Source organism: Botrytis cinerea, chromosome 1 (genome assembly GCF_000143535.2).
Source record: "Botrytis cinerea B05.10 chromosome 1, complete sequence".
NCBI lineage: Eukaryota > Fungi > Ascomycota > Leotiomycetes > Helotiales > Sclerotiniaceae > Botrytis > Botrytis cinerea.
Genome location: NC_037310.1, coordinates 1725566 through 1750084, shown reverse-complemented (window position 1 = coordinate 1750084; position 24519 = coordinate 1725566). Strand labels below are relative to the sequence as shown.

At 44.0% G+C, this 24519-nt stretch overlaps 12 protein-coding genes across 14 annotated transcripts; 6 read left to right on the top strand and 6 right to left on the bottom strand.

The window, feature by feature from the left end:
- Nucleotides 1-417: 417 nt before the first annotated feature.
- BCIN_01g04830 (hypothetical protein) lies at nucleotides 418-1918 on the bottom strand. 3 transcript variants are annotated; one of them, XM_024690496.1, is made up of 6 exons: nucleotides 1762-1918; nucleotides 1376-1621; nucleotides 1201-1323; nucleotides 1018-1145; nucleotides 869-953; nucleotides 418-814 (listed from the first exon to the last, which is right to left on the bottom strand). In XM_024690496.1, exons 1-6 carry the CDS (start codon nucleotides 1814-1816, stop codon nucleotides 618-620), a joined length of 834 nt encoding a protein of 277 aa, XP_024546264.1. In that variant the 5' UTR covers nucleotides 1817-1918; the 3' UTR covers nucleotides 418-617. The 3 variants fall into 3 exon arrangements, with proteins under 3 accessions (XP_024546264.1, XP_024546265.1, XP_024546266.1); XM_024690497.1 differs by lacking the exon at nucleotides 1376-1621; XM_024690495.1 differs by lacking the exon at nucleotides 1762-1918 and having other exon boundaries at nucleotides 1376-1695.
- Nucleotides 1919-2158: 240 nt separating this feature from the next.
- Nucleotides 2159-2628, top strand: BCIN_01g04820 (hypothetical protein). The gene is made up of 2 exons (XM_001548323.2): nucleotides 2159-2366; nucleotides 2417-2628. Exons 1-2 carry the CDS (start codon nucleotides 2297-2299, stop codon nucleotides 2485-2487), a joined length of 141 nt encoding a protein of 46 aa, XP_001548373.1. The 5' UTR covers nucleotides 2159-2296; the 3' UTR covers nucleotides 2488-2628.
- Nucleotides 2629-2686: 58 nt separating this feature from the next.
- On the bottom strand, nucleotides 2687-3567 carry BCIN_01g04810 (hypothetical protein). The gene is made up of 2 exons (XM_001548324.2): nucleotides 3156-3567; nucleotides 2687-3101 (listed from the first exon to the last, which is right to left on the bottom strand). Exons 1-2 carry the CDS (start codon nucleotides 3516-3518, stop codon nucleotides 2829-2831), a joined length of 636 nt encoding a protein of 211 aa, XP_001548374.1. The 5' UTR covers nucleotides 3519-3567; the 3' UTR covers nucleotides 2687-2828.
- A 286-nt stretch (nucleotides 3568-3853) lies between these two features.
- Nucleotides 3854-5675, bottom strand: Bcsam50. Its single transcript, XM_024690494.1, has 4 exons — nucleotides 5618-5675; nucleotides 5441-5554; nucleotides 5200-5386; nucleotides 3854-5147 (listed from the first exon to the last, which is right to left on the bottom strand). Exons 1-4 carry the CDS (start codon nucleotides 5645-5647, stop codon nucleotides 3970-3972), a joined length of 1509 nt encoding a protein of 502 aa, XP_024546263.1. The 5' UTR covers nucleotides 5648-5675; the 3' UTR covers nucleotides 3854-3969.
- Nucleotides 5676-5780: 105 nt separating this feature from the next.
- On the top strand, nucleotides 5781-7078 carry Bcubc6. The gene is made up of 2 exons (XM_001548326.2): nucleotides 5781-6068; nucleotides 6137-7078. The coding sequence occupies exons 1-2, from the start codon at nucleotides 6042-6044 to the stop codon at nucleotides 6905-6907; spliced, it is 798 nt and encodes a 265-aa protein (XP_001548376.1). The 5' UTR covers nucleotides 5781-6041; the 3' UTR covers nucleotides 6908-7078.
- A 66-nt stretch (nucleotides 7079-7144) lies between these two features.
- BCIN_01g04780 (hypothetical protein) lies at nucleotides 7145-8643 on the bottom strand. The gene has a single exon (XM_001548327.2). It carries the CDS (start codon nucleotides 8450-8452, stop codon nucleotides 7550-7552), a length of 903 nt encoding a protein of 300 aa, XP_001548377.2. The 5' UTR covers nucleotides 8453-8643; the 3' UTR covers nucleotides 7145-7549.
- A 3587-nt stretch (nucleotides 8644-12230) lies between these two features.
- BCIN_01g04770 (hypothetical protein) lies at nucleotides 12231-13141 on the top strand. The gene has a single exon (XM_024690493.1). It carries the CDS (start codon nucleotides 12366-12368, stop codon nucleotides 12837-12839), a length of 474 nt encoding a protein of 157 aa, XP_024546262.1. The 5' UTR covers nucleotides 12231-12365; the 3' UTR covers nucleotides 12840-13141.
- A 673-nt stretch (nucleotides 13142-13814) lies between these two features.
- BCIN_01g04760 (hypothetical protein) lies at nucleotides 13815-15354 on the top strand. The gene is made up of 3 exons (XM_024690492.1): nucleotides 13815-13907; nucleotides 14001-14161; nucleotides 14327-15354. Exons 2-3 carry the CDS (start codon nucleotides 14060-14062, stop codon nucleotides 15188-15190), a joined length of 966 nt encoding a protein of 321 aa, XP_024546261.1. The 5' UTR covers nucleotides 13815-13907; nucleotides 14001-14059; the 3' UTR covers nucleotides 15191-15354.
- A 1680-nt stretch (nucleotides 15355-17034) lies between these two features.
- BCIN_01g04750 (hypothetical protein) lies at nucleotides 17035-18883 on the top strand. Its single transcript, XM_001548332.2, has 4 exons — nucleotides 17035-17538; nucleotides 17592-17696; nucleotides 17745-18133; nucleotides 18188-18883. The coding sequence occupies exons 1-4, from the start codon at nucleotides 17359-17361 to the stop codon at nucleotides 18738-18740; spliced, it is 1227 nt and encodes a 408-aa protein (XP_001548382.2). The 5' UTR covers nucleotides 17035-17358; the 3' UTR covers nucleotides 18741-18883.
- A 242-nt stretch (nucleotides 18884-19125) lies between these two features.
- BCIN_01g04740 (hypothetical protein) lies at nucleotides 19126-21002 on the bottom strand. The gene has a single exon (XM_024690491.1). The coding sequence runs from the start codon at nucleotides 20945-20947 to the stop codon at nucleotides 19223-19225; it is 1725 nt and encodes a 574-aa protein (XP_024546260.1). The 5' UTR covers nucleotides 20948-21002; the 3' UTR covers nucleotides 19126-19222.
- Nucleotides 21003-21304: 302 nt separating this feature from the next.
- Nucleotides 21305-22335, top strand: BCIN_01g04730 (hypothetical protein). The gene has a single exon (XM_024690490.1). It carries the CDS (start codon nucleotides 21702-21704, stop codon nucleotides 22035-22037), a length of 336 nt encoding a protein of 111 aa, XP_024546259.1. The 5' UTR covers nucleotides 21305-21701; the 3' UTR covers nucleotides 22038-22335.
- Nucleotides 22336-22809: 474 nt separating this feature from the next.
- On the bottom strand, nucleotides 22810-24417 carry Bcgab1. Its single transcript, XM_024690489.1, has 2 exons — nucleotides 24134-24417; nucleotides 22810-24078 (listed from the first exon to the last, which is right to left on the bottom strand). The coding sequence occupies exons 1-2, from the start codon at nucleotides 24282-24284 to the stop codon at nucleotides 22952-22954; spliced, it is 1278 nt and encodes a 425-aa protein (XP_024546258.1). The 5' UTR covers nucleotides 24285-24417; the 3' UTR covers nucleotides 22810-22951.
- Between the last annotated feature and the right edge of the window lie 102 nt (nucleotides 24418-24519).

The window sequence follows — 24519 nt, the reverse complement described above, 5'->3', positions numbered from 1 at the left end:
AGATAGAGGATGATAGGTGCCAAAAATCTCTCAAGGTCCACACATCTCAAAGAAACGTTGAATTTGGTAGCACAAGCTATTGCCCCGTTGGAGCAAGAGCGACTGTGTTCGGCAACCACAAACGGTAAGAGTGGTCGTGCCAGAAATGCTATCACAATTAATGGCCTCGACATGAAGCTTGATAAAGCCGTGTACCAGGGTCGTGTATGCCGGATCAGTTTTCATTGACACGCAGTGCACCTTGTGGAACGGTACAAACTCGTTTTGCTCGCCGTAAGGCTAATCAATGAGACACAATGCGACACTAAGCCTGCTTAGTACGACTAGCTTGTACATTCTTTCTCTTCCGAACATTCGAGCTCTACTTTTGTGTTTGACAGACGTGCGGATGACTTGGCCAAGACCCGTTAATCGACGTGTCTTACCGAGGGATTCCGATTTGTCAATGGAGACCGGCCCTTTCCAATTAAATTTCCAATTCTTAAATGGCACTAAGAAGATAAATTATGGCAGTCAAGTAGATGCAAGGAACAGACATTATGGCTATCAATACTAAAAACACTAATTGATCAACTCGCATATATGAGCCCAACCGAAAGTAAACACACTCCCCAGAATTAATCATGAATCATTTCAGACCTTTTGTAGCTTCTCCCCTTCAAATATTCAGAAAATACATCCCAATTGACACACTCACGTTTGGATTGCGGACTTGCGTTCATATCGTGTCTGACATTACCAGACCAGTAGTAGGGGAGAGGTGCTAGATCTGGTTGGCAGATCATGGATGAACGAAGAGATTCAAGACAGTGTACTAAGGGTGGTTAGTTCTTTGCTGTAGACGAACATGAATTGGATTCCAACCTACATTGGTGATGTCTATCATCTTCTCGATCTTCGTCTGTCCAATTGGCATAGTAATGTTCTGGAAAGATGGACTGTCGGAGTCGTCTCTAAAGAGTGGCGCCGGGTAGTAAGCATTTAATCATTTTATTGTTAGTAAGAAGGAGCTCATACCAGACAGTGAAGATTATGATGAACGGTAAGAATCACAGCAAAGTTGTTGTCCTGTAAAAGTATGCTCTTGTTGATGTCTAGCTTTGCAGCTTCCTCGCGGTAAAGTCTAACGCCATGTCCTCGATTTGCTAGATAAAATGAGTTTCCGAAAGAATACTTCATGTTATAATCGAGTCTACTGACGATGTATAAGATTATTCCACGCCCGTTCTGATTCATCGCATGGCTCTCCCATGTAAATGTTGTTCGCCCAAAGATCAGATGGAGCCGTTTCGATTTCGTACTGAATCCCATCTGCAAAGGGAGCTAAAGTTCTGTCAGAATTGGATGCATCCTTGAGAATCAAACGTGTAGATACTCCACAATGATGGCCGATGACTTGATTTCATTTCTGGCAGCTGGAGGAAGTTACTCCGACTGGAGAAAAGTAATGTAGCCATGCCAATGAGAGTGAATGCTGCAACAATGCCGTAAATCATAATCAACCCGGTCCTTGATCGCAATCTCCCTGAAGGTATTGACTTGGGAGATAAATTTCCGCAATGAGGACAGTTTTTGCCCTCATCACCATGGCTTTTCCCCTCAGAAAGCAATCCCCTAGTATCTTCAAACGTATCAGGGATCATAACTAATGCTGAAAGAACGGATCAGATGTAAAGAGAAGATTTGGAGACGATCGAAATACAGAGGGGGGGGTGTATCAGATGATAAGAGCTGGTTAAGGTTGAACTGGCGGAACTGTACCGGTTATACAAAGTCTCTTCGTACACATATCAACTGCACACAAAAGATTCTTCATCGCATCTTTACCACATAATATCCGGAGCCCTGCACAAATACACATGCTTCGATATATCGATGCGACACTCGACAGTTTACATTTGGCATGAACAATGGCGCCTAGATAGGTGCGCGTGCTTGAATTGTACCACGTCGTCATTAATATCTCGTTCGCTGTCGAATAATAATGCGCAATGAGATTAAGATTGAATCTGTATGTCCTTGGCGTAGCCCTATCGGTGTGAGAGTACGGATACAAGTTTCTACTTTCAGATGGTCGATCGGCGTACAAACAAAACACACAATGAAGATGTCACTTTTTAAAGTTACATGTCATTGCTATATTCAATATATATATATCTGGAGAGTTACCAGGTAAAATGCTTTGCTAAAGCCCAAAATCATAGCCTTTCTTTCTCGTCAAGAAGATCTTACAGAATCAAAATACATCCTCGAAGCGTCAGCCGAATCTTGAAAATCGACTTATCCATTCTTCATCATGCGTCTCCAAACTTTTCTCCTCGCCGTTTCTCTTATTGGCACGGCCATAGCTATGGCCATTAGTCCCAGTAAGCTACCCACTAAGCACTATTTCAATAAAAATCTCATGTGGAAATAGGAATTGAGACAAACTCTGAAGTCGCTGCCGAGGGTGCTCTTGAGGCACAGCCGAATCGTGACGATTGGTGATGGTTTCCGAGCTTTGAGGTCCAAATCAAGATCTAGTGGACGGAGGAAATGTGGAAAACGGGGACCAATAGCAGCGCGTGATAATAAGTCGAATATGGGATGCCACGGCTTCGAATGCGTCTTTTATGTGGAATTCGGTCAGGGCATAGGCTGATTTGTGAGCTGCAGTCCGATCGATTTGAATCAATAAATTTGCCATTGGAAATATTTTGCGTGCCAACATTGTTTCCTTCTCTCTATTGACGAAAACCTATGTGGAATACAATTTTGAGGGCTGCATTAGTCTAGACCGAACGCTGTCATATTCACCCAGGGGTCCATCTCTCTATTTTGAAGCTGAGTTACAGCATGGCTTTCGTTCTCTTGGGATGCTCCTGCTCCCACTTTGAAGCTATCTTCGCTTCCATTTCTGATCGTCGCTTCAATGCTTCATATAGGTCCCTATGTGTACCACTAGCTTCAAGAAGATTCGCTGGTACACCTCGATCATAATCAAAAAACACTATACATATTTTGAAATCCGCAACAATAACTTGCTGGTTTAAAGACCAGGCAGAGGCAAAACCAAAGTAACGATCTGGAAAAACCTCAGTAATACGATTCGCGATAATAAGCTAGTTCGTTTTGTGAGCCCAAATCCAACATTATCTCGCACAACAGACTCATACCGAATCCGGGAATTTCACAGGCCTTTTAAAATTAGCCGTGTAGTTCTTGACGACAGGTCCAATGCCGCGGACCTTCAACATATCCTGAAACTTCTCTTTGCCCAAATACGGTTCGAATGATTGGAATTCGCGAAATACGCATTGGTTCACATAATGCACGTAAGCTGCGTTCTTCACGTGCTGGAATGGATCATGATCATCGGACCAAGTCACTCCACATTCAACCATGGTTGCCGGGTTGTATCCCATTGCGACGGCTTCCTCAATTACTTTCTTGCGAAGAGGTGCGTAAGCAGATCCGCCATCGGGACTTTGATAGGAGGAAGACTCTAGAGCGGAGCCGAATTTCGCAACTGGAGCCATCGTCAAATATGGAGTATGTTTGAAACTCTTAAAAGGCACTGTGAACTTCGAGCTTTTGAACGTGGGTGTTCCTCAAAACAATGTTTAGAAATGCTAATGATCGAAAGAATATCGATGAGTTGAAAGCTTCTCTTTATATTCGTAAAATCCCAATTGTTTGATCGGCGTCCGACTATTCATTATGAATGTCAAAGATCTTCTTTCAAAGCGACGTGGCAGTGGCAGCACCCAGAACCGCAGTTAAGACACAAGCATTCTAGGGGTCCCACAACAAAAGAAAGCACAGTAAGCCGATCCAAAGTCGTGATTGTCTTCCTATTTTCTATCCAGTCAGCTGGCTAAAGCTATTGGTATGCAGCATATTGTACATTTATACAACCTGAGCCCCCTTTTCGCCTTCTTATGGTATATGCCCTGCCTCGTCTACTCCTACTCCGCGAAACTTCATAAATCATAGAAAGTTGATGCCTACTCCGAATTGGAGACCCTTTCTGGTTTCCTCGCCTTTTCTAACAACGATGGGTAGACCGAAATTTAATTCAAATCGTGCCACGGGGTGTGCATACACCATTCCTATTCCGACCGCCAAGCTTGGAATCTCTCTGCCGATCTCTGCAACTGTGCCATACACGCTTTTACTTGTATTAGTTTCTGAGCTTTTGAGTGCGAGGAGACGGCCGGCATTGGCGAATAACTGGAGGCGCAGTGGAGTTGAAATATCGAGGCGAGGAAGTGGGAGAAGAAGGTTAATAGATGAAGCTGCGTAGACATCGCCTCCAACTGCATCTTGTCTGTCTCGAGGTCCAAGGCCACCAATCTTAAATCCACGAACGTCCGTTGGTCCCCCGAGTTGAAATCTATCATTTATGCGTGATGGCTTAGCTGCAGTGCCGAATCCAACGCCCAGCGGATACAACATTCCTGCTCTGATACCAGCGGTCAAGCTTGCGCCGGGGATTCCAGGAACTTTGACAGCCCCACTGGATTCTACTTCTGATTTCCAGAATCCCACATCTCCCTTTAAAGGCCCCCAACCTGCAATTTCAGATGTAGACTTTACAAGATATCCTTGGTTTGGCAGTATAGGGTGATTCCGCTCGTCTTTAAGCCATGTGTGTGAGATACTGCTCTTGACTGTGTCTCCTGCATCATTGCGAACCGTAGGTGACGCATTTCCAGCCAAGCCCGTCACTTGTCTCCACACTCCACTGTATCCAATCTGATGTGTGCTGCCACCGCCTGAAGCCCAACTATATTTTAAACCCCCGCCCTTGAGGACTTCTTCATGACTTGCCCAGGGCTTACTAGTCGCGCTCGATAAAACATCCACAGCTACCCTTTTATCGGGATCACTCAAAATTGGAGCCTCGAATGTAGCTTGATACGCAGAACGAGTTCGAGTACCGGTAGCAGCGTTGAAATTCAGGGTTTCGGCACCCCCGAATATGTTACGCCATTGTGCATTTCCATAGGCTGAGCCTTCGGCATTGCCAAGATCAGTGCCAGTTTTCAATGTAATAACACCTCGCTCTCGTGCACGAATGTATATATCAATATCGGAAGGAGTAGAAGAGGGTTCGGCAGGGTCAGGTTTATCAATGAACATCGAGATGTCATCGTGGAAAATGCCTAAGACGGAATAAGTATAATGTTTATTAGACCCCGATGGAGAGTATCGTACCATGTCGACGAAGTTTATTTGTAGCCGTACTGAGTTCCTGCAATGCCTCCGACAGTGTGTATGGTGCATCTCTGTTTGCACTAAGCAAAGGGTCGAATATTCCGTCGAGGAATGACCTTCTTGTATGTGAGGGGCCAAGGAGTCTAATCGAGGAGATTGTGACCGGTTTTGTGGAATTATTGCCAATCTATTCCGTGAGCCCATGAAATCATGATTTCCTGAAGAGACTACATGTACGAACCAGCTCTCCATTTCTCTGTGCAGCCTCTAGAGCATATCCCATATGCTTCTCTGCTATAGCTTTCTCTAGCTCTTCTTGTGATTTGGGATCGGTTTTTAGGAGACTCTCGACAAGCTACAACAGAATACATTAGCAACTTAACCGTGATATGGTCCAAACAGTAGGAACAAAACTCACAGCCCCCTTTGGCCCATTTGGCGAAGTCATATCTTGTAAGTCTACGCAGAACTAGTCCAGGTTCTCCGGTTCTCATTCACACAGCGGGGGAAGCTTTGGTTGAAACACCGTCGATGACTAAGCGTGAGACTAACAATAGGCCTACTGCACTTCCTGCATCATTGAATCATCCTTAATATAAAACCCAAAGCATTCCATGTGAACCTTCTGTTACGAACAACACAGGTACAACTTGCACAGTCTAATTGATTTATCGACAACTCAAAGCAACATTTTGGTTCCGATTGGATTTATTATCGCAGACAAAGAAAATCATCCATCAGACATACTCAAGAACCTTGCGCCGGACCTCCGAACGTCCTTTATCGTCATTCGCAGCGCAACAAGGCCAGCGTATCCTCAAAGTTTCAAGTGCGACGACAAAATGGCAAGTCGAGCTGCCAACAAACGGGTATGTAAATCAACTTGTATATGGCAATTTGCCTTTATCTACTTGACGATTAACACATGTTGATATAGTTAACCCGTGAATATAAAACCATCTCCGAAAATCCCCCTCCATACATCGAAGCCCATCCCTCCGAATCCAATATCCTCGAATGGCATTATATCCTCACCGGACCCCCGGACACTCCCTATCATGGTGGACAATACTGGGGTACCCTTCTGTTCCCTCCCAATTATCCATTTGCGCCTCCCTCGATAAAAATGCACACGCCGTCCGGGCGTTTCCAACCCTCCACTCGTCTTTGTCTCTCGATCAGCGATTTCCACCCTAAGAGTTTCAATCCCGCGTGGGAAGTCAGCACAATATTGATCGGTCTATTAAGTTTTATGACAAGTGAAGAAATGACAACGGGTTCTGTAAACGCAACTAAATCGGAAAGAAAATGGGCTGCGAGTAGGTCGAGATGGTGGAATAGCACCGGTGGAGGAAGTTACAAGAAAGATGGAACACAGAAGGGCAATATTAAAGCCGGGGACGGAGGCGCAAAATTTAGAAGTGAATGGGAAGAGTTGGATAAAGAGAACTGGAAGTGGATGAAAGAGAGAGGTGTCGATATTGTGACTGGAAATGAGGAAAAGAAAGATGGGGAGGAGAACGGAAGGGACTGCAGCGGAATTGCAATGAGGAGACCAGGGGGTAGTCAAGCTGTTGTGGGAGCTGTGGTAGAAGGTGGCAGAGAGGGAAGAAGTTGGTTACAGACACATAAATACTGGATCGTTGGTGGAGTGATTTTCACATATGTCATGATTGCAAGATTACTATCAGAAGGGCATGAGCTATAGATGTGTATATGGATCGATTTCTAAGCATGGAGTTCAGGAGGGGTTATGGTTTGTACAATAGATTAGCGTCACTCAATGCTTTTTATGAAGGTAGAGAATGTGTTGATGGGGAACACTTTTTGATTAGGAATAGGAATAGTCATATTTTCAATAAAATCCTTACTTTTATTACTGGTAAAATGTTGTGCTCCTATATTAAATGAAATCGTGCGACCAGTATCATTTTTGATGAGGTATTGGAATTTGATTGCTTTTAATATTTTGATATTACTATTCTCTCATCTCCTCAGGGAGTAACTACAATCTTGTATCTTCCAAACAATATGTAGGAATGTGTTACTATGATCCAACTACCTATTCTCGTATCCTTTCGGAGCCATTTACTCTCCTAGACGCCAAAACTACTATCCTTCCATATGAATGCTGTGATCTCCTCTTTGTATCTGCCGTCAACCAAATCCTGAGAATTTCAATCAATTCCAACATGCAATATCAAATAACTGCCACCAAACTCAAAACATTTATCCTTATATAAGGGGGTATCAAGAACAAATGAAACATATCGAACTATAACAACGTAACCAAGTGTTACTGCCACTCCGTGAATGCAATCCCACAGGAAAACACAATCTCCTCTTAGGCTCAACGTCTAATGAAAGAACTCCACCTCCTTCTGTGTTCCTTTACCGACTGGGCTCTGTCCTTGGTCTTTTCCCCTTTCATCTCATTCTCAACCTCATCTTCCATGACTAGTCGATATCTCCTCACACTCCCTGCGTCATCATCTCCTTCTCGCATATCCTCTTGGCAGAATCTACTTCCTCTCTTATCGGCGGGCAAGAAACAATCGGGTATACATCGTGTTACAAATCCCCTAATTCCTTTACTTGCTGCGTCAATGGCTGCGTACTCTAATCTTCGGGTTTGGTCTGAGGTCCAGTAATGGATTGTAGCTGGTGGGGGTGGAGCGGGAGTTGAAGTTGGGTTTGATGTTTCTTGAGGCAGGTCATCGGAGAGTGAGGGGAAGTGGAAATATTGGTATTGTGGTGGCGTTGATAATGTTTGGCTGTGGTGGTGCCTGGAGACATTTGGGCGTGAGTGGGAAGTGGATGTACGAGGAGATTTTGGGCCGCGTTTGGGTGTTGAGCGACTGGTTGCACTGGAGGATGAGGAGGTGCTAGAGGAATCCTTTGAACGCGAAGATGATTTTCGGGACGCATTCAATGAGGGCCGAGGATTATGGGAGGATGATTTTGAGCTGGGTCGTGATGACGTTCGCATGTGACTGGGTATGTAGGAAACATTTTCTGCGTAACCTGAGTCTTGACGATTCATCTTGGTAGGGCAAAATTCTCGAGGAGAAGATATGGTGTGTGGATGAGCATGGGATGAGTGTGGTTGAGGAATTTGTTGCTTGAGCTCGATTGGTGTCGGGTGTGCTAGTGCTGAATAAAAGACTGAAGCATCAGAGTTTATACTTGAATGACTCCTATTGCTCCAATTGGTAGTCAAGGGGGAAAGCTTCCGGTGGGTTCTGGAAGACATGTCTGAGATTGAAGCGAGGTTGGATCGAAATTATAATGACGATTTGGTGCAAGTGCGAATCGTGACTTCTTGATTTCGCTCGGAGGATGTAGCCGTCTTGTAGTTCTCAATCTTCTCGTAGATTGCAATTTTAGAACCACCTTTTGCCAGATATGCTTGCCAGATTGTTTTGAAATCTTCTGTAGAATTCCTGGGAGCGGAGTATCTGTGGATTTGGAAATCAACACCCAATTTTGTGCGGTGGGTACGTCAAGTAGATGTACGCATATGGAAGAACCACGGACAGTACCCCAATGGTTCTCCAAATATTACCCAAAGAATGATGTAAGTAGAGTCTAAAATTTCCCCGGTGGCTTTCCTCTAGCTGAATGTACCAAGCCCACTACTCGATAGATTTGAACCTTGGAGTTCAAGATAGTTCGTTAGATCGTCTTCCACCGCTTGGTTTGTTGAGCCGGTACTAAAATCGTCTAGTGGAGCGATGGAAGATTGATCCAGAACAATTCTAAAATTCGGTGTAAATGAGATTGGATGTTCGTTGTCAATCAATAAAGCCCATGCCCCTCCTAGCACTCGTTAATGCTTCTTGCCTCGAGCTTGCTCCGCATTAGTTGACCGCAACCCCACTCTCTTCCTATCTTAGCGTACTAGTTATCTTGAGCTTTTGTTGACGATGAGAACGGCGAGAAAAGTTGAAGATCTGAATTGATCACACGGAGGATGGCTTGATTCTCGAGAAACCTGTGCTATGGCACTTGCTCCAAGATGGGTGATCGGTTGAAGAAAAGAAGAAGATTTCGCGGAAATCTCTGGGTTAGATTTCAATATATTCTGCACTATCGAGAGACCCTGGGGAGGAACTCTGCCCGAGCCGATTGTCCAATTGTTTCTCGCCAATGCCCACCTGCAGTTGATTAGAAAATGTCTTTACTTTCTCATGTAATAGTGGATATAATCAACACCAATCCAAAGATTGTATTCGCTGTGTCGATAGACCGCTACTGCACAGAAACAATCGCGCTATCTGCAAAGCACGCTCGGGTGACAGATTGTTTGAGCCGATGTCGCCCAATTGTCAGTCTGGCGATGATTTGAGATTGTAAAGAGATTCCTAGGACGACGAAAATGGCGCTCGACACGGAATAAAGGAAGGACAAAATGAGGATAGAATGAGGATAGCTACCTAGGCAGAGATCAGATGGTGAAGGGGTACAGTACAATATAAGATACAATCACAATTGCGAAAGGATATGTGATGAATGAATACTTTGGGCATTTGAATGACATATCGGCATTAGATATAAGTCAACCATTCCTGTGCATTTTTCGCATGTGAATCTTTGCCAGTCTCTTGAGTCTTGACTCGCCAATAGCCTCGTGGCAGTCTACACCAAGTGAAACTCCAGATTTCCTTTTTAAGAATTTGGCGCTCCACCTCGGCATGTATTTCTGTCGCATTGGAATCACACGCGCTTGTTCGTCTCACTCCATGGCCCAATCACGAATATTGGCTGGAGATTCGGCGCTGAAACCCATCTCTTCACTTGTCCATGGAGTCCAATTGTTCACCATACCAACTCGTTCCAGGTTGCCCTTTCAAAAAAGAATCGAAGCGTCTGGGTTTTGTGCCAGTCTCACCGCCAATCTTCATCTTGAATGGTCCACGCCGCGGGTGTGTATCCGTCCCTGGCTGTCTCTCTCCCTACGGAGATGACAGCGGGTCCACGAGTCGGAATGTTTTAGCCCGGGGAACAAAGACCTTCAAGGAGAGATGGAAAGAAGATTGAGAAACGAGGACTGCTAATCTCCTGGTCCATGTAACTTATATTGATCGCACTTACTTTGAACTCTGTACACGTGGATTGAAGCGGTGTGTGTGGCAGGTAGCACAGAAGTATCACGGTACTTCTCTGTTTGCCCACCCAAGCCATAAGCGTCGTATCACGTTTATTGTGTCCATATCCACACTCATAGTTACCCATACCATAGCAATTGAGAGCAACGCGGTACACGCAATCAACCTGTAACAAATCATGTCACAACAATCGTCTTGGAAGAGAGTATTCTTCGAGATGCCAAATGAAGAAAAGAAAAAGGAACTTCGGTGGCACACGTGACCTGGGCAGACTCTTCCTCATTTCTTCTCGAGACGTTCCATTGCCAGAGCTTTTCTGCAAGGCAAGACAGACTGCCACAGTTGAATCACCGGTCATCCTCGACCTCGAAGGCTATACCTACAGACAAAGTCGACACTCGTTCAGAGAGAAATTGCTTGAGTCTTGAGTCTTGAGTCTTGAGTCTTAAAGACTGCGATTAGAGCAAGATGACGGCATCCTGGCGTTAAAAATGTCCACTTTTTCCAATTGGAAGAATGCCTACTCAAGCTTTTCAACTTGATGAAGGTCAAACATCAACTACTGCAATTTGTATACTGGATGAATCCACAAGGCTTTATTTCATTCTTCTAACGCTTGTCTTGTTACAATGCAACCACCATCTGATCATCAAACATATTTAAATTGGTCTGTACGGTTGCTGTGATCTGTCACTCTTCTCAAACCACCAACATCATTGCCACATGAAAGCCTCCCACTTTCAGCGTCTGCAAACAGTTCGATGAGTTCGATCTGACATAGGTCTCCTATCGGGACAAGGCCACATTCTCGTCTCGGGTACTATTTTGGGCAGTCGATTAGAATCTGGATTTTGAGGCTCGTTTCCATTATAAACCCTATTCCACGTTTTTTTGAAACACTTTGTAGCCTTTCTCATAATCCAAGCCATTCCTTTAACCTATCAAATCTCGAGTCGCTTCTTCACTTATCACAGCATGCAGGAAGGATCTCTTTACCTTGTGTCGATCTTCACTTTGTTAATACTTCTCACCTCATACAATTTACAACGGGTTTATTGCCCTGTGTCGACCACGGACACCCATCTGCGAACAAGCCGAAACGTATTGTCTCATCCTTCGCCATTAACTTGTGCAAGAGAAGGCCGAAATAGAACTTTTTACCATCTGCTAGACCAAGAAAGACTGTGCGTGCATTGTTACAGCCTGCACATTTCACGACACATCCATACTTTTACGACCGCTCCAGGCCTCGAATGGTACTCTCTTTACTTGATGAGATGATCCTAGGATACTGAATCCTGTAGTTGAAAGATTTACAACTTTTTCCTTTTGATCTGTCTTTTTCCAGAATTTCATATTCTACAATACTTGCAGTTTCACAGCTGCACAGCACAGAAATATAATAGTTTATAGAATGTTGAAAGGGGGAGTTTATTTTCAAGCCTCTTCGGCATCTACTCTGGAACTAAATTAAGGGACTTCCTACTGCTCAGCAAACGAGCTCATGCGTAGTTTCTACCAGTACACAGAAGACTAGTTGGTCAATCTGGCGAGGCACTTCAATTGATTGCTGATAGTAGAATCCTATCTTTATCTTCAACTCGCTGAAGTAAATTTGCGACCTCATCAAGACACCTCGATTGGCTTTAAATCATGTGATTTATGGGGCGGCTTTATTGCTTACAAGATGTCGGCGCCTATTTTTAGAGAACATCTATTTGATCGTCGAATACCATGCCTTTTTTAGGTAAGTGATTTGGAGGTAGTACCTCCTTGGCATTTCGACCGTCTTTACCACCCCTAGAGAGTTCGCGCCAGGATTGGGACCTCTAGATAGACTTGACTGCCTTTGCTAGGGTTGGGAGTACTAACCACAATGCTACCTGTAAGGAAGCATTTTTAATCTGACGTGTAATTATATATGAGAGACTCGTACTTTCCTTCAGCTGCATTCAATCTCATTCTCATCTATATCAGCACTTATCTCATTGTCGTCATTAGCCTCAGAGTTTACCACCGTATCATATTCCACAATTATACTCATAACGTTAATTGAAAATGTCTTTCAATGTCTACATGGTCGACTTCCTTGGTATCTCGCGAGGTATCTTCGTTCAAACTGATGAACAAGGAAGCGATAGCGGTCATCTCTATCAAGTAATCGGCGACATGCAAAACGGCATGATTCATTCCCACAAAGAGATCAAACGTCCGAACAATGCCAGCAGATTCATCGGCACGGTATCGGTATCTCAATACTCGCAAATTCGTGCCATCTGCGATTCTATCACTACAGGACCACCGAAAATCGACCCCGCGAATTCTCTTCGCCATTATCAAGAATGGACCAATAGTGTGGTGGAATTACTTTTTGCTAGGGGAGTCTTGCAAAGACCCAACCCCCTCTCAATGTCTACACAATTACAGAATGTCTCGAGGCGGGTAGACCAATGCTGCTCGCCAATATACGATAACCGTAGCTTTGACTGGATCAGCGCGAGTCGATTGCAGGCTCCTGGGATGGCGATGTGACTAGAAGATTGGGAAGTTTGGCTTGATTTATCAATTGGTAGATGGAGTTTGGGTCTTGCGGGTCATAGGCAGAGGAAAACAATATGGGATGCTTGGCGGCGTTGGAGGTGTCTTGAAAGTCAGTTGCAGCAACAGGCTTGCTGTCGCGATATGATTTGTAAAACATTCGTTTGCTCACTGGATTTCCATAACAATAATTCATGCTCTTATAAATCTTTTACATTCACTATGACCCTAAAATTTTGTTGAACAATTTTTCTGCCTGAATTTGCCTTCACTTCTGACTCCTTAATAAGAATCCAATGATCTTGCTTGAATCCTGCCAGTTTTGAATTGTACGACATTGACATCTTTCTTATGCGGAAGAGGTCCTGCTCAAAAATTGCTGGACTTCTCGAATAGTCTCGCCATAATCGAGGTTCTTCTAAGTCTTCCCATATCTCGATTCCGAACCATAATGAGCCTATGGCCGCCGTTAATTGATTATTGCCGATTGTAAGCCAAAATTCAAGCACCAACGGCTTTTTTTTTCAGGTTCAACATTTAAGGTTCCGACGAACAGCATCGGTCAAGTTTGAGGTCATCGTTTTTTGTCCAATCAAATTTTAGAATTTTGAGATTATGTTGGTTACCCCTTGGATTTTATATCACAATCTTTCCCCGTGAATTAGTACTGAGCGGTCATTCATCAGGTCGAACTAGGAAAAGTTTTCTATGCCACCTAATAATGAGGTTGATTCAGCAGCCTATATGACATGTTATCGACATTCATTGGCATCTCTTTCTCCGGATGAAAATAATCTTTGGGTGAGAATGATCCTATGGTCAAAGAAAACAAGAAAACTCGACCTGCATGTCGTTGTACGCGACATATTGGTTCTTGGCCAAAGATAATAAGAACCCTGCTACCAAATTCCCATCACGATGTCTTTTCCCTAGCCATCTAACACACATTCTTACATTTCTAATTTTCGTGGTCTTACAGGCTCGCAACTTTCTTTAATCACACTTGAGAAATAAGAATCTCCTATCGCCAGGGCTCAATTGATATCGATTCCCTTTGTCGTAGTAAGATCTTCTTTTTAGTTATGTCTAAGAAGCCAACCCATTACGTTTTGTGGGGAAATGCATGCGAAATTCTCTCTAATGTCGTATTTCAAGCTCTCACCTTAGATATTCCACCCAGAAAGGATTCCTCAACGGGTATTAAAAAAGCAATCATGTCTAAACGGAACCATTTTCATCATTACTCCCGCTCAACGGAGCCACCAGAAATTATCCGACGTCATCATCGAAACCTGCCAGGCCGCGCGGTGCAGATCGTAAGTTTTTCTCTCCCTTCTACATCCAACTCCTCCCAAATCTCAAACCTCACTTGTATGCACCCTTTAGGGCGTCTTTGAATTTCACACTGTTACTTTGGATTGAATTTCCTCTTTTTTTATGCCACTTCTTAGTAGAAGATTGCTAACTTCCAAACTCCACAGGGTCGTATCCGTGCCGGTGCCCACTATAAACGCTTCAAAGAAATCGTCGCCGAAGTAGAAGAAAAAAGTAAGAGGAAATGTGCCGAGAAGCATCTCTACTGGATAAGTCGAATTATCACCAAATCCTGCACAAACATAGGTCAAGACGGCAAACCCGATCCTATAATCGAATGGCCGAAAAGTGTCGCATTGCTCGAAGGATTTTTGTTCCTCCGCAAAACGTTTCCCGATGCAGAGGAATTTGCATACCGAAAACGGGGACCCAGAAAGTCCGGGAATTTGGTGGCTTTTGCACGGAATAGTAAAGAAATTGCGAAAGGAATGGCAAGGAGACTTAATTGGTATGTACCGGAAGATGATAAGAATGGGCAAAAAGGTCCGTATGACCACGATGAAACTATCCTTCAACCTGAACCCATGACACTCCACAACGAGGCATCTAGAAAGGCAAAAGCTGCCGAAGAAGCTGCCAAAGAGGCAGCCGAGAAAGCAGACGAGGAACTGAAAAGACTACTGAAGCGAAACCGATATAAAACCGAACGAGATGAGAAGAAGCGCAGTATCAAAGACAAGAATCCTACAAATCCTTACGCACGCGAAAGAAGAGAAGACGAGGAAAGTATTGTTACAGATAGCGATTTTGTGGGTAACTATAGAGATAGAAATGAGGCGGATAATGATCCACCTCCTGAGGAAAAGCCAAGGGTTCATCGCTATTATTATGATTCCGGATATGGATCTTCTTCTTACTCGGATTCGGATTCGGACTCAAGTACAAGCTCTATGTATCCACAATCTGTGAGAGATATCTACGGTGGGAGAAGGAGACATTATAAGAGACGTCGCAGGCATGAATATTATTGAAATTCTCATCGTCTGTTTCATTATAGGAGCGAGGATAGTAGTGATATGGGGAGAGAACCGATCGTTCATAACTATCCTCCGCCGCATTGTGGGTGGTCTAGGCACGGGTAGTCACCTATTTGATTCTTGACGTCTTAACGAGAGGGCTGTAAATCATCTGGATACTTGTTATACCACGGGCTTTTTCGACATTCCATAGATGTTGCTGCGAGTTTGACGGTTAGATATGGTATCTTTTGGAAATGGGAGTAGAAGTAATACAGTTGGAGCTTGAAGGTGGTTAATTGTAAGAAGGGGTTACTTATTCGTCTTGTATTTAATCATCAGTCTGAACTCTATATTTATTTAGACGTCCGGAGGCCTTTCCGCTACTCTCTTTAGGAACTCACCAAAGAAAAAATAGTGTCTATACGCATATAATCCGTGGTCGCATAATATACCATGGATGATTGCCTCAATGCCTCTTAACCCTTGAGGTCCACCGTTTCCAGTGCCATTGCCAGCAAATTCGCCTTTCAAATCGAAATCGGACCAAAATTCCTCTGGGAGCTCAAGAAGAATTGAAACGTTTATTAGGAAAACATGAAGACGCTCTCTTCATTGCGAACAGCCAGATTTAACAGAAAATGCAACCTTGCCTCTCACACCTCATGAGACATCGCTTCAATCACCCAGAAACGATGTGTAAAAACATTTGTCAATCAACTAGAATTTCATGTAGAGCCCATAAAATAGTTCCCATGCCCCAGACTAAGGTGCTTTCACCAAACTCAGCCACAGAGAATGAGACTACACTTCTATATCGAGATTGATCTGATCATTGTGGTATAGTGTACCTAATGACATTGTCATGTAGACTCACGGCTGCACTGACAGCAAGCTATGATCACCAGTTCGGTCCGAGCAATGGGAAAGGTTTGAACGAATTAAACGAGATAGTATCATAATAGGGACTTGCGATGTCTCATCATATTGATGCTGTGCGTTAATTATACATTGACTTGCACGTGTGCAATTGATAAAGTTGAACTGAAGCATTCAGGTTGAAGTTTCCTTACATGTTATACTTCGTCTTGATCCTCCTACAACATCACACGTGGACGTGAATCTTGTTCATTTCCACCAAACTTCGCATTGTCCAATACAAAGCCGAGCATTCGACCAAAAAATACCTCGGATGAAAAACTCGGCTACATTTCCCTATCGTGTCAGCCTACCACTATTGAAATTCGCTTTGTTGCTCAGGAATCCGAACTGTTCTGGATTGCAGGGTGTTGGTCTGGTGGGGATCAGAGTGTTCGGACGAACTAAATGGTGCTCGTCGATAGTCCTATCGCAATCCCGATTCAGCTAACTTATCTATATCTCCGAAAACTCAAATGTAATTGGCAGCCATGAGTTGTAGACGAACGACAAGGTCAAACGTAGTAGACATATTCCTAGGCACATAGCGAAATGTTTGTGCATGGTGCAATTTATTAGTCTGAGCTAAAAACGGCGGTTTAGCCGACTACCGACAACGAATCATTTACGAGCTTGCTGAAAACCTCGTGCGAGTTATTTCGCGTAGTGTTCTATTTTTGAAGAAGATGAATTCGTGCTTTCCTGTTGGTCAGCCAATTCACTGATGGTTAATGATATGAGAGGGGGTGATATTTGCATTCATTTAGTATTCGTGAATTCCAGTCATGTCGGATTGACATACCAATACTCGAGTTTTGACCCTGTCTCATTAACCGAAAGCAGTTTCTCCGCAAAATTGAAATTTGTCACAACAGGGCACCCCATTCAAAAAAATTGGCGTGAAAATCATCTGCTAAATCGTACATAATATCGTATCTCGCGGGTACATCGTAGATACGATTCACGAGGTTCTCGCGTGGCTTGAAGAGAGACCTATTTTAGACCTCTTTGGCAGGCGTTAGACTCGCTCTTGCCGTGAAATTGTCGACCCAGGGAAATCCCACCAAGCGTCATAAGTTATAACCCATGTACACCTGCCTTAAATCTCTCTGTTTTGATCTTCATATATACCAGGGGTTTGCAGATTTTGTAGTATCTGGAAAGCCATCCGCTTAGCGTCATCCCCACGTTTCTGTTGATGATCAATGGTTGCTTTTTCTTCCTCATGAGCAACACTTCTTCGATATACCAAGGTCTCGATCTCAATGATGAATCTCATCTCTCGTGATGACCATGTTCTTGGTGTTAATCGGGGAGCCCAAGTAACAGGTGTTGCATGTGCCTCTTTGGCCCTACCGTGGATTGCCGGTATACTTCGTTTTTATGTCAGGATTGGAATTCAAAAGTTCTTTGGACCTGAAGATTGGTTGACGGTTGCTTCTATAGTATGTATTTCACTATGATATACGATGCTCAATGTTAACATTATGGACCTCAGACTATACACACTGCTTTGTGTGGACTTTTATTACGGTCACTCGCATTTGGACTCGGTGCTCATATATATAATATCGATTCAGATTATCTTGATATGCTTGCCAAGGTGTGTTCATTTTAAAACACAATGGGTTATCTAGCTCACCATTTACAGTACATATTTGCAAGTGAACTTCTTTATGTTATTACCATGGCTATCACGAAAGTTTCCATTGGGGTCTATTTTTTACGACTTGCCAACAAACGATATCAATTTTGGATTATCTATAGTGTTATGGCTATTGCAGTCATGGTTAGCATAGCATACTTTATCTTCGTATTGTTGCAATGTCAACCAATATCTTATTTCTGGAATATGTTCGATGACGGTAGCGGATTTTGTTTGAGCACATCAACTCGAGCCAATGTCACCTATGCACATGCCGCCATGAGTGCTCTAACGGACTGGGCTTATGGCATTCTACCAATCACATTTGTCTGGAAGATGAAAATGAACCCGCGCACAAAGCTATCGGTTGTTCTTATTCTATCTCTCGGTTTCTTGTAAGTTTTGGCAACGCATGCCTCAAATACAACAATTTGCTAACATATCTATAGTGCAAGCACAGCAACAATAGTCCGCATATACTACATCAACAAGCTCAACCAGACCACCGACTACACTTGGGAAGGAATCAATCTAGTAAAATGGTCTATCGTTGAACCCGCCATCGCCTTAACTGCCGCGTCTTTTGCCACGCTTCGACCGCTCTTCAATGTCCATCAGAAGAAAGCCTTTAGTATCTACTCTGATAGCTCGGCCACCGCGGGCAAAACATCCCAGGAAACCCTTGTCGATTCTGATGACGAATATTCAAAACAATTCGCTGCAATGCTGGGCCTAAGCGACACGTGTGGCGTTCGAACATACGTATATGCGGACAAAAAGATCGTGCGGAAGGATGATTTAGAGAGAGAACGACTACAGGCGGCATGGAAAGCAGAAGAGTTGGATGATTCAATAGAAGTAAGTGATCTGAGTGCAGGGTATCAATCGGGAGAGAGCAGTCGTTCGATCGCAGAAAGTAGTGAGACGGGAAGTAGGGGTGGAGAAAGGATTGATTGGGCGAGTGGATATAAGACGACCGTTATCACTCAGACGAGTGAATGATTTGTTTGATTTGCGAAGATACCTTTGCGTTTGCTTTACGTTTGTTGTGTTACTTAGCGGGAATTTGGGATGTTATTATTGGCTCTTCTATTCTATTTTATGATATACTTTGGAAAGAGTGGGCGTGAAATATTATCTTTCCAAAGCTCTAAAAGTACTGTATGTCTAGATGTCCATGTGAGCGCAGTGATACATTTCGGATGACGTCTTCTGAACAGCCTTATAGTTTGTGAAACAATTCAATGTCAATGCCGAAAAGTCCAGATCCCAAAATCCGTTGCTATGTTAAAAAAGGGTTCTCTTGCAGAGAGACTTCGGATAACACTGCCGACTCCAAGTCAAAACACTCCATATCATTTTGCCTCGTTTTATACGACCAGGGAGATAAACAACGCGCATGATTTCATTTGTCAGGGATTTACGATAGTGCTTTGAAAACTTCGATTTGGAACACATGGAAATCCACAATCGACAATACCATCTTAATGCTCGCTACCAGAATCTCCGCCCTCGACCTCATCCTGCACCTCCAGGTCCGATTCCGAGTATGAGCCTGACGCTTCATCCTCCTCCTCGTCGTCATCGGAGATTTGTTCCCGGTCCCCCATTTCCACCCCCGATTTGGTTCGTTTTCTTTTCTCCTTATCGACACCCCGCCATTCTCTCTTCCCCTTGAGTGGCTTGAGAAATCTATCAGTATGTACCGCTCCATCCATCTCTTCATCGCTGTCAATACGAGAAACATTTCGCTTTGTGGGAGGATGGCCTTTACTATCCGCGGTTTCCGTGTCGGAAGCTGAATCTGACAATTCATCTTCATCTTCATCGAAAGACGCTCCAGATTCTTCAGATTCATCAAGATCGGGAATCATTCCTGGATAAAATTCTGTTACTTTGTCGTCCTTTCCTCCTACAGCAGGTCCCTCAACCATAGTCCTCATTATCATATTCTCCCCAAAAAGATCCGCACATCTTTGAGTAGCCCTAGCAATGACATTTGGCGAGAACCCGACTAATGCAGCAGATCCTATTACCTCGCTCCAATCCCTAAGACCTAGCATCTGCTTGCGTGTCTTCTCTGAAAGCTTTCTCGGTGATTTTTGAGGAGACACCGAGGCAGGTGTTCTTTCTTGTTTTGGTGTACTTGGCTCGATTGGTGGGGCAAAAATTGGCAGGGGTTTCTTCTGGATTCTGGCAATCCGAGTGAGATACTCATGCTGGGTTTCGCCTTCTAATCTCTCATAAACCTTCTTCGGCCGTCCTCGATGAGTTTTCTTTACTCTCCAAAGCTCGGGGTCATCAAGGCCATTCTGATTTGATGTAAACAGAGGGATGGTTGCAGGATCCATGGATTGAAGTCTGCGTGGCCGACCCACTGGCTTTTTAACGGGCGAATCTTTATCTGGAGCATCACCTGCTATGCTAGTTGCACGTGAACGAGACTCAACATCCGTATCGAACTCAGCTTGGGCGGCATACTGTCGGCAGGTTTTGCGCGCATGGTGCAAAGCCATCAAGACATCATCCAATCTCGAAAGGGTATGCCTGATTGACGGGCGCAATAATTCTCGAGAACGCTCGTCATCAGCTGATATCTCGGGTCGGAGAAGGGTTGTGGATAGAGGTGGCTCCGATGATTTTCCAATATCATCTTCTCCAATCTCGGGATCTTCCAACTGTTCTTGTTGCGGTTCATCAATATTCATTTCCTCTGTAACACTATTTTCGACTTGTCTTTCGTGGTCCTCGGCGGTTTCCCTTTGAAGAAATCTCTCCCTTGAATACTTTAATGTGACCCCAATCAATTCATCTTCCAAATCTCTACTCAATTTTGTAGCCTCTTTTCTTCTCAAAGTAAAAACTTCATCATTATCATCCGGGCCTATCTGCTCGCCTTCCCTTGGGACCACCGACGCTTCAATCGGCCATGCAGTCCATTTTTTGGGAGGTGCAAATCCGTTCGAGTCATCTTGATCCTCATCTTCACCATGAACAGTTAGCTCGGCATTGGAGTCTTTCGCTCGCTTTTTCAATGCGAAAGCATTATATAAATGAAGGCTCAAATCTCTATTCCGAAGTTCATCCAGCGAGGCCGCCAAACCACGTTCTTCTTCTGTGATTTGCTGCCATGTTGAAGCTGGTCCATGCCAGCGGTTTTCGCGGGGTGGAGAAGAATTCGTGAATGTCGAGTTTGTTGGCGACGACATTGTGAAAAGTCATGCAATCATGCAAGGAACATTGCTTCGAAGATCTTGTGAGTGCATTGGGAAATGGACAGAAAAAAGTGGTTTCGGCTAGGCAAAAAAGGTGCTTACCGCTTGCCGTATTTGATTTCACAACACTTTCCACTTTCCATAACCGCAATCGACAAGTCAGACTTCCATCAGATGTTCAAATCTCCCTCAAACAACATCAGACATCATAAAGGCTGCACAGATCCAAATGGTCTTTTGGCTCTAAATTATTGTGCCGTCATTCTAATACTCCAATGCTGATACTTTTGACTGATTTAGTACTATGATATGCATACACGTACGCTATTTGCAATAGATTTGCACTTAAAAGAGGTACAACTTTGAAGCTCTCGATTTTGATTGAATATAGTTTGTTCAGTCACATACATTGTATGTAAGAGCTACAGCAATTTATGTAATTCCAAAGCTATCTAATAGAATCTGTGTTTGATCCTCGATCATGTATACCCATGGACACCAGCAGAACGAGTTTTGCTCTTGGTTTTCTTCAAAAGATCGCCTACCAAGCCAAGTTTTAGTAACCCTATAGTTTCATTCGCAAATACCGTACTGGTTAGGGTGGAGTCTAGACCTATATTCTAAGTATTACATAGTACACAATGGATTTTTCATCTGCATCATCAAACCTCTACCACAATTTGTAGACCTCCACTGATCATTCGAAATTTACTCGTCGCTCAAGAATATTAAGATTCTTGCCGCAACCATGACTGCCCCCAATCAGATTCCTCGACTTCCTCACGATGGTAGCCCACAACCCACTACAAATTCAAATCCTCAATCTGTCTCGAATCAAAATTTTCAATCATCCCCATATAGAGTCCCTAGACAAGATCGATTGCTTGATAGTATTCCCGAGGAGGATAATCTCGTGAATACTACTGCAGCACATAATCAATGTCAAGTCGTCGGAGCGAGCTCCTCTCAAACCCAAACTCAACCAGTCGGACTCTCGCTGCTTCCCGAAGAATGTCCACCCCAATCAACTCAGGTATCTCCACAGTTGCCTTCGGGTACTGTCTTGTCGCTGACCTTTTCTTAGTCCCCCAAACCCCCGTTTAAATGGACGAATCCAGATCCTTTTAATACTGAAAATAACAACCGTTCGGCACGTCGGGCTCTTGCTTCTCCTACGCGATTCGACTCTGGCATTGACAGCGTTGCCCCCGATTCACTGGTATCCCTCGACTCTTGCATTGACGGTGTCGCTCCTGACTCACTATCATCCTCCGACTCCAAGACCAATGCAAATGCGCCAAAAGTTTCGATGAAGCAACGTATTTGTAATGCTATACGCGCCTTCGGGATTGAGATCAAATCACGAATGAAATTGGAAAGCAAATCGAAAAGAGAGCAGAGAAGGGCGCGAGATGCACTAAGATGCAAGAGCATAGCCAATGGTGCCGCAAGAGCAAAGGCCGAAGATGCGAGAATGAAGGCCCAATTGAATGTGCACTATGACGAGGAACGAAGAAAAAACAGCAATGCGCGAAGGAAAGTAAAGGAGAATGAGATGGAAACAAAGGCAAAAGAACAACGTCGGAAGGCCCAGGAAAAGAAGCGAGATGACCAGGAGAAGCGAGAGCGCAAGGAGGAGAAAAAGCGTGAAAAGAAGTGACTAAGGTTTGAAATGAAAAATCAGGGATGTCGCCTGTAGAATCATGTGAGGATAAAGGTTGCATTGGATCGAACATATGGGAGGATGTTTTTGCACATACATTATTATTTCAGGCATAGAATAGAGACCATGTATCATAGGTTCTGGTGTAATATTTGCGGCAGGATTTGAATCTCTTGGCCTTGATCGTCAGACATGGATATATTGTGGGAGTTTGTGATAGCGTAGTAGAATCAAGCCCTTATTGCACATGACTTCATAAGAATCACGACATGACGCACTGCACCGAAGGAATACTGATGATGGATCCAATCCAATCTGATTGCTCTATATCATAGTTATATTTGCCTGACCTCTTTACCCTTCATTTCCGGTCGTTCAACCTCCCATTCGTCCCTGAGAACTGCATAGAGTAAATCTGCAACCACCAGGACACTCCAGCCAAGGCTCCATACGAGCGTAATTGCATAGAAAAAATTGGCATTTCCACTTCCGGCATAAATCCATAGATAGTAAAAGGCAGGTCCCAGTAGCGTTGCATATAGAACCGTAGAAGAGGCCAAGAAAGAATATCGCAGTAATGGGAAAAGGTGGCTGTAGACTGGCAGCATTCCTAAGAATAGCGAGGTATCTGATATTGACGGGTATGGTTTAAAAATCGCAAAAATTCCAAGGAGTATTGTGAGCACAAAAAGAGGCTGACGTCGCACGCGAATGGTGAGGCCACCGACATATGATGAGAGATGGAGCCAGAATACACCGAGGAAGAATGACCTAAAAGAGTCAAACATTTCAATGAAGAAATACCACCACAGCCCGACATTGGGCGTGAGGTCTGGAAGCAGAAGTTGGACACCATAGGTTGATGATAGAAATTCCCAAGATCCTGTGATTATGTACGACATGTGTAGAAGTGAGTATAGGTAACCACAGACAGCTATGGCATTGGTGCCGACGAATAATGGCAAAGACTCCTGGCGCTTACTAGGACGTTGACGATCATAGCATAGCAGGGCCAGAGGAGGGAAAAGAAGTATGGGGTACATAGACAGGTACGCAGCGAATGCTATGGCAAACATCGAGGTATAAGATGCACCGACTAATGCTTTTGAAATGGCATATAATATAGCATAAGTCGTGAATATGCTTGTTGGACGGCCAATGCACGTTGCAATGGTGAATGGGTTGAAAAGAAAGGCAGCAGCAATGGCGAAGCTGGTCCACCGTTTATCCTTCCTAGGAGATTTGAAGAGCCTCGAATTTCCTGCCTCCCCAGACTCTGCTATATTAATTAAAGCATTTGCGCTGGCAAGGTCGACCAATGTGTATAGTAGGTATGTGAATGCGGGATACATCGAAGAGCTCGGGAGGAGAGAGAAGAGAGGGAGGAATAACGGTGCCTGATGATAGACACCACCATCGTACGGCGAGACGTTGTGATTATAAAGAAAGAGACCCTCTTGTACTGTAGGAAATTAGTCGCCGATTCAATGCTTGTGTCTATGTATGGGAATATATACATCTCTTGAAGCTTGTCACTGGTGTAGAGATCTCGACTCTCGCCGTCAACAAGTCTGGGAGGCCCGGGAAAGATGCAAAGAGCAACAGTCGAACAGCTGCTGCTGCCCCAAAAAGAGCTGCCTTCCTCCTATCGATACTCATGATGGACATGAGCTAATGTTAAGTTACTGAGCAAAAGAATGAAGCTCAATCATCAAACCAGCACCCTTTCTCATCTTATTAACCCACTCCCTCACGCACTCAATGCAGCAACCATCTTATGTACTTCAATTCGTTCTCAACCAATAGATTTGTTTTGATGTTCCGTGGTGCTAGGGTTGGGCGGTCCGTGCAAGGCGGTGAGACGATCTATCCAATGAGCAAAGAGTTCTTCTGTTAATCAGCG